Source organism: Phyllopteryx taeniolatus, chromosome 16, assembly GCF_024500385.1.
Source record: "Phyllopteryx taeniolatus isolate TA_2022b chromosome 16, UOR_Ptae_1.2, whole genome shotgun sequence".
Taxonomy (NCBI): domain Eukaryota; kingdom Metazoa; phylum Chordata; class Actinopteri; order Syngnathiformes; family Syngnathidae; genus Phyllopteryx; species Phyllopteryx taeniolatus.
The window spans coordinates 12,243,923-12,254,490 of record NC_084517.1 but is presented as its reverse complement, the minus strand read 5'-3'; the positions used below and the strand labels follow the sequence as shown (position 1 = coordinate 12,254,490).

General features: G+C 42.0%; 1 protein-coding gene across 1 annotated transcript; it reads left to right on the top strand.

Moving 5' to 3' along the window:
- The first annotated feature begins 1,530 nt into the window (after positions 1 to 1,530).
- Positions 1,531 to 10,409, top strand: hapstr1a (HUWE1 associated protein modifying stress responses a). Its single transcript, XM_061748558.1, has 5 exons — positions 1,531 to 1,945; positions 2,965 to 3,045; positions 4,843 to 4,910; positions 5,030 to 5,240; positions 8,146 to 10,409. The coding sequence occupies exons 1-5, from the start codon at positions 1,750 to 1,752 to the stop codon at positions 8,463 to 8,465; spliced, it is 876 nt and encodes a 291-aa protein (XP_061604542.1). The 5' UTR covers positions 1,531 to 1,749; the 3' UTR covers positions 8,466 to 10,409.
- The last annotated feature ends 159 nt before the right edge of the window (positions 10,410 to 10,568 follow it).

Genomic DNA, 10,568 nt, shown 5'->3' with positions numbered 1-10,568 from the left:
AGCAATGTGTGCCATCACGTTAGCTTGTGCTCATCTTTGTCGGCTTTGGCGAACACCACCACGAGAAATTTGTATTGAGAATAACCCTTTATGTCTGTGATGTTACTTGCATGGATGCGTGGTCTATGGTTTTATGTATTTATACGAGAACTTGTTCTGAATATTGACAAACCGGTCACCTGTCAGTTTGAGCGGAAATGGAATATGAGGATGTGACGAAAACGTGTACGATGTGTACACTTACAAATTCTGACTATACATTCATATGAACACGAAACTGTCACTACCATTTATCAAGTAAATTGAGTCATCTTTTAAAATACCAGACAAGTCAATTTGATACATTTGGTAAATAATAGACATCATTACACTCTTTTGGGAGGGCTGAAAAATGGTGAACTTGCAATCACACTCACTTTACAATAACTCCAATAATCTGATTAATTTGAGCTGCTATCGCCACACATATATCGCTGCTGATTCATATCTCTATTAATAAACACACTGGAACATGCCATATAAGCAACAAAACTAATATTAGAATTGACTGAGATGCATGTTTGTTGTCATGTAAAATGTGAAGCAGCCTCTCTAACTTCACCCATAGAACTTCACACCTATCCATCCATTACATTTACCGCTTGTCCTTTTCGGTTGATCCCAGCTGACTTTGGCCGAGAGGTGGCGCACCCCCTGGACTGGTCGCCAGTCAATCACAGGGCACATAGACAAAACACTTATTTGACAACCTCAAATGCGTTTTGAAAATAAGCATACTATTCGTACCATCATTCTTGCCAGGCCATGCCATCTTCGTGAGGCGGATCTTGTTTGTTTTGAACTGGTCAAGAGGGGCAACTCTTAAACTAAACGTATACTGTACCTGAGTGTGACGTCATGGCTCGTATCGCCACATCCGTCTCGTTGTGCTGTTTTGCTCAGCAAATCGCTCGTTTTTTTTGTTTTATGCGTATATACAGACATCAATTGGTTATATAAAAACGTAGTTCATACAAAATAAATACCCTACGTAGCATTAAAAGCAAGAAAAGTCATTTCTGTTGGTTAATGTTACTGCGTTTATGTTTTCATTTTTAGTTCCCATTTATTGTGCGAAACTCAACACAAAGAATACTGTACCTGTAGCACATTTATAGCACAAGAAAATCAAAAGTACATCACAACGATTGCACAGTGACAGTTAAGAGGAACAACAGAACTGCATATTAAACAAAAAACACTAGCTATTCAAGATATATACATTTAGAAAACACGAGGAACGGTCCCAAAACAAATATATTTGATATCAATTCATTTGTAACCGTATTTACATGTGGCATTGTAGTTTAGCGAAGCCTGCGCTCTCTTGCAAGCTTTAGAAAAGGGGAAATTTCACGGAGGTTCTATTGTGGAGACACAGTTGAAGGGCAAGTTGGAAACTCAATGGACTTGTGACGCTAAAGATAAACCCCACCCCCAACGTTCTATTTGGCCAATCAGCGCTAGGTTTACACTATGGGGCGGGACGAAGCGAACAACAAGGTAGCTTACGTTTGTATATATCCCTGACATCTGCAACTCGGAAAATAGTCGGCTAAGCATAGCTTCGGAAATGGTAGCGACGCCGTAGAGCCAAATCGAGTGCGAAGTAGTCAAAACGTCAAGATTCTCCTCAAACACTTGTATATATCATCCACACACGAACATTAAACCCTTAAAAGTAAGGTTGCTCCAAGTTTTCGTGGATTCATGGAGGAGAAGAAGGAAGACGGCGACTCGGAGATCCAGGAACACGGACCCGAGCACTGGTTCTCAAAATGGGAGCGGCAGTGTCTGGCCGAGGCGGAGCAGAGAGAGCCGAGCGAGGAGGAGGCCGACAACGACCAGGATAAACTGTGGCATCTTTTCCAGAACTCCGCCACCGCCGTGGCACAGTTATACAAAGGTTGAAGCCGTCGCTTTCTTGCGTTTGCTAGCATGATGACAGTCAGTGTCGCCCCAGCGCCAGCATACCCTTTAGCTTGTTGATTAGCAACTTAGCTCCGCGTTACTGACGTTTTGACACATTGCTCCAACTCTAATGGGCTCGCTCGCGTACAGTGGAACTTGCACAACTGACTATGCGGTGCATAATTTAGGTTAACTTGTGTCAGACGTAAAGATGAACTATGAACTTTGTTGATGGCCATAAGTTGTGACACTGCGAAAGAGACCCGTATAGCATCTTTGGCAAATATAACTGCATTTATTAAAAAGAAAGAAAGAAAGAAAAGAAAAGAACAACTGACAAGCGAATGCTGGAGTGTGTCAATAAACTAGTTTGTTGGCTCGATGTTATACGGTTTTGCTGCCCCGTCGTTAGCCAAGGTAGTTACAAAATGGCGATGGTAACAACAATCGTATCTACGCGACATTCCCAGATGACAGTTTGTTGAACTGTCAATGTGACCATCTGTTTTACTCGCTGTTGCAGTCCACGTCTCGCGTATTGGCGACGAAAGTTAATCGGCACAGCACACATGCTCGCATTTAGACACCCGGTCAGCTGCTGACTGGACACTTATCAAGACAACGTGTAGCTTAGCCAGCGTCCCAATCACAAAATGGCGTGGATATTATTAGTTGGCTGGATGAAATTAGTTTTTTCTTCGGCCAGCCACGACTGTCTGGCCCTGGTGCAGATTGATGTCCATATTTTTAGAGCGTGTTGTGTCCACCGACATATGTTTGACATTGCTTTGCAACTGTACAGGGGAGAGGGCACTTCAGCTTGTGTATGACTCCTTTCTTTCCTGCCAAGCTCGCTAACTGTTTATTTTGGTGCCAGTGACTTAGTACACACAAGATAAAATGGCCCCACCTCGACTTGCTGTGCTTCTTGGATGTTCAGTTGCTGTTTGGCCTCATATTGTCATATCTTGATAACCCAAACGACCCCCTGCTCCCCCTCTATCTCTCCTCCAGACCGAGTATGTCATCAACAGGGCCTATCACTGTGGGTGCCATTTCAGAATGCTGCTACGGCAGTCACCAACCTGTATAAAGGTACTACCACCAACGCCTCTCTATAATTCTGCTTTTTGAGTTGGAAATACAGTCAAATATGGCTGGATAATAGAAGAACAACAACCTTTAACAATCCACTTGGTTAACACTGCTTGGTGATACAGTGAAGCCCCTGAGGTCGAACACAATCTTTTCTGGGTTGCTGAAAACTAGTTCATCTCTGATTTTATATATATATATATATATATATATTTTTGGAATTTGAATTTTTTTAACTTTTTTATTTAGAATACTCATACTTAATATTTAACAAGTAATAGATATAAAGGGCACACATTCAATAAACTCTACATGTATGTACATATATGTAACATTTTAACATGGACAATTTTACAAGTCTAAAACAAAGTTAATAACAAAAGCATACTTCCCCTTTGACAAGTGAGTAACACTTCACACACAGCCAGTCTACATTCATCTGTCCATCCATATTGTATCGCGCTTGTCCTCATTAGGGTAGTGTGGGTGAGCTGGAACTGATTCCAGCTGTCTTTGGGTGAGGGGCAGGGTACAGCCTGGATTGGTTTCGAGCACATCGCCGGACACACACCAAAACCACCATTCAGACTTACACCTAATGACAATTAAGAGTCTTCAGTTCACCTAAGATGCAGCTTTTGGGAATGTGGTAGTCAGCTGGAGAAAACCAAACGGGGCGGTCATGGAAAACCTACACAGGAAGACCTGAGTTGAGATTCCAACCAAAAACCTCAGGACTGTACCCCGGCCGTACTAACGACGAGTCTGGCGTTGCCCGGTCTACATTCATTTTTTTCTCATTTTATTATTAATGTTGATCAGCCAGGACATGTTTGTACTGTTTTCCCACTTTGTTATAAGATCCATTTCTGGTTCTATAATCATTGTAACCTTTTACCATTTTGCCATCACTGGTACTCTCTGTGGTGGCATTTGGAAACAGAAAAAAAAAGCCAACGAAAATGCAAAACATCCTTCAACCTTCTAAACTGGTGTCCTGCTCAGGGTCATGGCAGCCTATCACAGCGAAATTCAGGCTAAAGTCAGACTACCCCCTGGACTGGTAAGAGACAGACAACCATTCACACTCAAATTCACCAAGTGGTAACTGAACCCACACTGCCTGCACAGAAGTCAGGCAGGGGAACCACTACACAATCTGAAACACACTTGTGGAGTTGATGCTCACTGAGTTGAAGGATTATTGGATGGCAAATTGTCAGATTGGCAAGATGTTCGACATGGGAGGTTCCACTGTGAATGCAGAGTTCTGTCCCATTAGTAAAAGGGACAGTGCTGCAAGAGCCAGTCTGTCCTGGCACATCACCAGTTCTTGGAAACTGATCTCTCTCCATCAACCACTTCCAGTCATTTGTATGGTCCATAGTAGTCTTGATATACCATTCCAAACTGTTCAAATTGTACCCCGAAAAGGAAGGATGCTACTGTATCAGTGCCATATTGGCCAGTGTGTCACCAGGCTTGATAACCTTTTTGGATGTTGGTGAATGACATGTTCATTGTGTGTCTAGTAACAACACTACTGTCTTCTGTTACAATGTTAGGAATTCATCAGCCACACAAATTCCGTGTGGCACACTAAGAATGAGATTGCACTAGAGTCCGTGTTCTGCAGTCTGTGTACAGATAGCTCAACATATTGTCTTGTAATACTACAGTAAAAGCATCTGGAAGGATGTTTTTGATTAGATTTTCTTTGAACTAAAACACTGTTAGTCGTGTGAGAGTCACCGTTTATTTGTCATTAATATTTATTGTCGTTTTTAATCATCCTAGAGAGTGTCGAGGCCCATCAAAGAAGCTTCGACAGGGGCATCCAGATAGGACACCAGCGGCGTAATAAGGTTGGCCTTGTGTCATAGCAATATGTCAGAATCCAGTTCTCCATTAGCTTTATGCTTGTTGGTTAAGAGTAAAAGGCTGCAAAAGCTTCTGATTGGCTTGCTCATAATCCACTTTGTAGGACATGTTGGCCTGGGTAAAAAAGCGCCGAAGAACTATCCGGAGGGAGGATCTTATCAGCTTCCTGTGTGGCAAAGCACCCCCACACAGGAGTAGCAGGGCCAGCACAAGGCTGGCCATGGTGGCCCCCAGCCGGGCTAACTCACCAGCTGAGACCGGCTCGTCTGTAGAAGCCGACCTCCAGCCCTTCAGGGAGGCCATCGCACTGCACGGTAAGCAAACGTAATACGGCATCTCTATCATCAGAAGCATTTTGTTCTCAATGAGTCTGAAATGTTCACTCCTTTGGTGGTTGAAATATGAAATTGTCCACTACTGATGTTCATGCTGTCACTTACGATAAATTGAGACCCTCATGGGGTTTACTGTGAGATGTCAAAATGGTTAAACGGTGAGTTCCTACTGTATATACACAAGCGTGTACTTGTGAAAGAAAATGTCTGTCCACATGTGGTTCAGAGATAAGGTGTGTTCACTGTGTGCCAGTGTAGTGACAGGGGGAGGCCCTTCCTCTGTTTTTGTGAGCGAGAATGTCTCTGAGATCGTCTTAAGTTGCGCTTTTACGGGGTGGAGCTGAAGCTGTCTTGTTTTTGTTTTGGGCCTATGTCTTTCAGTCACATATTCCGCGTGATGTGGCTGACAAACTATTTACATTTCAGTCATATCATTCTCACATGTATTGCACCAAACCTATTCGATAAAGCGCAACCATGTTCGCAAAGCATGCTCTTACTGACTTTGTTTGGACAGTTAGTCCCATAAGTAGTAATGTAAATAGAAATGAACGGTTTCAGTGTAAAACGGTCGCCATCATTGTCTTTAATTTTACAGCTAATTTTGAAGTAACTTTTAAAAAAACATTCTTAACAGTCTAAGTGGTAAAAAGTAAACAATAGTCTGGTAACTTTAAGGTGAAGGCGTAGCTCTGCCTTACCTATCTCACATTGTTCATTGTCACACAAATGCAAAAAGAAGTTAACAGCTTTGAAACAAACAACAACAAAACTGCATTCTAACCATTTTGATAACAGGTGAGGACATGCATGGTCATGGTAAATTAACAGTTCTCATTTACAAGTTACAAACTGCATGTGGCGTAAGAATGCGTCGTCATGTGGAACAAGAAGGCATGCTTTTTTTGTTGTTCCCCCCCCCCCTCATACAAATGTTTACTGTAATTATGACTTTATTACTGCTTTAATGTTGGTTAGTGATGGACTATGTGCTCCAACTAACCAGCATGCAGTTTGGTGGATCTATGTGCCTTTTATGCCAGAACAGTTATTCTGTGTAAAGTGGGAGTTTGGTGTACTCTCTCTGTGGTTACTTGTATTGTGATGGATATTTACTGGAAATATAGTCTGATAGAACGAGGTTTGAGAGGTAACAGACTGAGAGAAAAGAGAACAGAGGAAAACAACAACAGAACAAAAATAAAATAGTATATTAAAATAGTATATGACAACAGTGATATTACACAGGATTTAGGTTCTGTCTATATTATGTTGACTAGGAAAACGGTGCTATAGCCCGTGAGGAAGGGTTGCAATGATTTTTATTATTGTGTATTTATTAAACCTTTATTTATCCACATGCAACAATTCTTTTTTTTATTTTGTATTTTTTAAAATCATTTATTCATAGTAAACTGTATATATCACACCTCACACCTCCAAAATAATGACTTTCCATGAAAAAAACAAAAAACGGTATCTTGCTTGAGTTAGTGAACATATCGTTCAAGTTGTTATTATTCCATGTATTGCTATAATATATACTGATGCACACTAACATCATCCACGCAAGACCACCCCAAAATCATGTTCAATCGCTAATGTAATATGCTAAAAAATGACTAATTTATTATGCTGTCATTAGTTAAAATGGTAGAATGTGTCACTGGCCACCAGCTGTCCACATCACAATCCACGCTCATGCAGAGGACTCCCGACCATACTAAACGGCCTTAATACTTCACAAAAGCAAACGTCTTTGTTCGTCATCTTCCCAAACTAGTTTTCAAAGGTCAAGAGCCATGAGTGATGCACTAAATAAAACAATGGGCTGACTTACCACGTGTTTTAGACGGATATAAACCTGCGCACAAACTTGGCTACAGGGCTTCCTTCTGTAAGAAAGCATTAAGGCGATCAATTTTAACAAAGCAAAACTACTCAAATGTAGTTAACCTTGCTATTTTCAGTCATTTGACTATCTCCATCCAGCCATCATGATTAGCAGAAAGAACAGGACTAGGGTACTGACAACTGCCTGGACAGTGCTACCAGTGTGCCAGGAGTGGCTATATGTACTAGGAGTACAGTTACACATAATCATAAGGTTTTTTTGTTTGTTTGTTTTGCACAGTACAGTGGACCCACATTATTCACATGGAATCGGGACCAAGCCTGAGTGCAAATTGCCAATATTAAGAGTAATTGACGCTCACCTAAATGTGAGTGCAATTGCCTATATTGATGGTTTAAACCAGCTATTCTCTGAGTGTGGTAGAAGCATGGATATGAATAGGTAGATACAACATGCCCCTTTTGAGTGGCATGCCTATGGCAACACTAAGTTAGAAGGGTCAAAGTCGTCAGTGCATTCTATGTGTGTGGACGGCAAGAAAACCAAAAGACAAAAGATGCCAGTATATTGTGCTGCATACGGTTGCGTACAACGCCGTACAATTACGACAACGGAACTGGGAGTAACCTTTCACAGATGAAAGCATGTTCGGAGGCTCCCACCCCCCCAATGTTATGTATTGATAGCACACATTTTGCCGTTGACAAAAAAGTAAACCTCATGATAATCTGTTGAGGAATGAGCAAATAGGATTTACAGTCCCTCCAAAAGTATTGGAAAGGCAAGGTCAATTCCTTTGTTTTTGTTGTCTACTGAAAACATTTGGGTTTCAGATCAAAAGATGAATATGAGACACAAGTTCAGAATGTCAGCTTTTATTTCATGGTATTTACATCTAGATGTTAAACATCTCCAGACAGGATACTGTATTTTAATGTTACGAATTATGGCGGTGCTTGGTGTAAAAAGTTTGAGAAGAGGTGCTCTGGGGTCTCGGATTCCTGCTCATGTTTGTTGTTTGGCGTCCAGGTCTGAGCGGCGCAATGGCGAGCATCAGCGTGCGCTCGGGCCCCCCGGGGTCCCCCACACACGTAAGCGGGAGCAGCAGTAACGGAGGCGGCGCCGGCGGTGGAGCGTCTTCGGGCTCGGCGGCGCTGTGCCGCGGCAGACGCAACGGCCTCCTGGACGTGGACCTGAACACTTTCATCTCTGAGGAGATGGCACTGCACCTGGACTCATCCGGCTCGGCCTCGGGCGGGGGAGGCGGCGCAGCTAGAAAACGTAACTCCACCCAGTGTGGTGACGTCATCACAGACTCGCCCACTCACAAACGCAACAGGATGATTTGAAGCGACGCCACGAGGCTTTACATTCAGATGGCCGGCTGCGGCGGATCTCAGAGCATGTGTGGCAGGGATCCAGGCAGTTGCCCCGTGGGTGAAGATGCACTGTGCTGAAGCCACTTGATTCTTGACACATTTGTGCCCTTACCCCCGCCCACCACCCACCACCTTAATAAGGACGTGAGGTGTCACCGAGGATGTCAAACACTTCTTTCTGTTACTCGCTGCTGAGTCGCAGCCCACACCTGATGTCCAGCCCAGTCCTTGGATTGCTTCAACCACTTTTTCTTCTTTTACCACCAGTGTTAAACATCATTGTTTCCACTGTCTACAACAGTGACAGCCAAATTTAAGTTTCACTCATTACGAAGCCTTTTTTTTGTTTATTGTAGTATCCATTGAAGATAATTGAGACGATCTTAAAATGCATTCTCGCCCCCCTTTTGTGCAGTCTTACTCTAAAAAGCAGCTGCTGTATTATGTGATTGTGTGACTTTTCTGATGAGTTGCAATAAGGCTTTTTGCACTTAACGATTTCATGCAAACAAAATCGGCTCTTCCATTGCAGTTGTAGCCTCTCCGAGTTCTAACCTTTGGAAGCTGGTGAGCACTTGCCATCGCTCGCGTTCTAGTTCTCTCGTTCTCCTCTGTTTCCGCAAAGGATTGAACTTTATGAGAGAACATCGGTGCTGTAAGAATAAAAGGTTAATGTCACTCATAAGTCATGAACGTTTCTCATCAGACTTGAGCTGTGCTCACAAGCCATCCCATAATTTGCTCTCTCACAGGCTATAATTTCATTAAAATGCAAGACGATGGCTTTCAGAGATTGTGACATAAGTTTTTATATTTTTATTTTTTAAAATAAGAATCCCCTAAGATTTTCAGCAAAGCATTTATTTCCAGTCAGGCTCTGCTATGTTGGCATTTACACTTGAAGTGACCCACCGTGTGACGTCAGTGGTGCTCTCATCTTGGCAACACGGGAAGTGTACGAAGCGTGTCAGTTTTGTTGAAACTTCAAACCTGTTTTCTTTGGTTCTCATTTTCCTGCATGATTGCTAGCTTCGTCTTTTGATTGTCTCGCTTAAGCATTTGCTTCTTTTTTATTATGATTATTATTTTTTGGTTGTTGCAAAACCACTGACAAGTGGGATATCATTTGACTGCAGAGCCTCTGGCCACATGTGAAGCAGTTTTTTATTTCATGTAAATTTGGGGGGGGGGGGGGAGCAATGTTAATAATTTTTCATAGGAAGGATTAATCTGTGGAAGTTTTAGTCTCTAAATCATGTGTGGGGAACCTTTTAGTCAGTCCTCTGAGGGCCTTGTTAAATTTGTAGAGAAAAAAAATCCAATTGAACAAATGTTTATTCTATATTATGAACATTTGTTGGTTACATGTTTTCAGGCTTTTATAGCAGTTCCTCTGAGGTTTTAAAATTGCATGGCGGGCCAGATCCAGTGCTCTCGAGGGCCGTAGGTTCCTCACCCCTGCTCTAATGTGACAGAATATGGCGCAAGGAGGATTTGAAGGCAGCCTGCGTCTGTTGTTTAAAAACATGCCTTTTGAATGATTTGCTTAGCTTTCTTTTTCCACACGCTTAACTCTTCTCTATGGTTTAACACTCACTCGCATCTGCAGCACTTTTGACTGAAAGGCAACATGGTTGTTGCACGTCACAGCAGTTAAAGGGAACATAGTGTGACGTGCGCATGTGGACAAGAGCTACAATTTCAAACAGAAACATTTGGAATTTAATCCCAACTCTGTTTTTCGTCACTTTCTACACGGGCAGACTCAAGCCAACACTATTATCAGCTCTTTCTTCATACATAATTGTCAAAAAAAAGGTAATAAATGGCTAATCTATATACTTAACATTTAATTGTTGGTATGATATATGTGGTTCACATTGTAAAGATGAAATAAAACAATTGAGTTGCAAATTGGCTGGAATGAGTCATTAAAACGGGAAAATTATTATTTTGAGAATTAAGTTGTGGAGATAGTTTTATTTACATTATTTTTATTCTATAACGAAATGACACCTACGTAATTACAGCACAAGGGAAACAAACCTAACCATTCAATCGGCGATATATTGT

Coding starts and splice junctions, on each gene's coding strand:
- hapstr1a (XM_061748558.1), top strand. CDS start 1,750: ATGGAGGAGAAGAAGGAAGACGGCGACTCGGAGATCCAGGAACACGGA. Junction 3,046..4,842: donor AGTCACCAACCTGTATAAAG/GTACTACCACCA, acceptor TAATCATCCTAG/AGAGTGTCGAGGCCCATCAA. Junction 5,241..8,145: donor GGAGGCCATCGCACTGCACG/GTAAGCAAACGT, acceptor TTTGGCGTCCAG/GTCTGAGCGGCGCAATGGCG.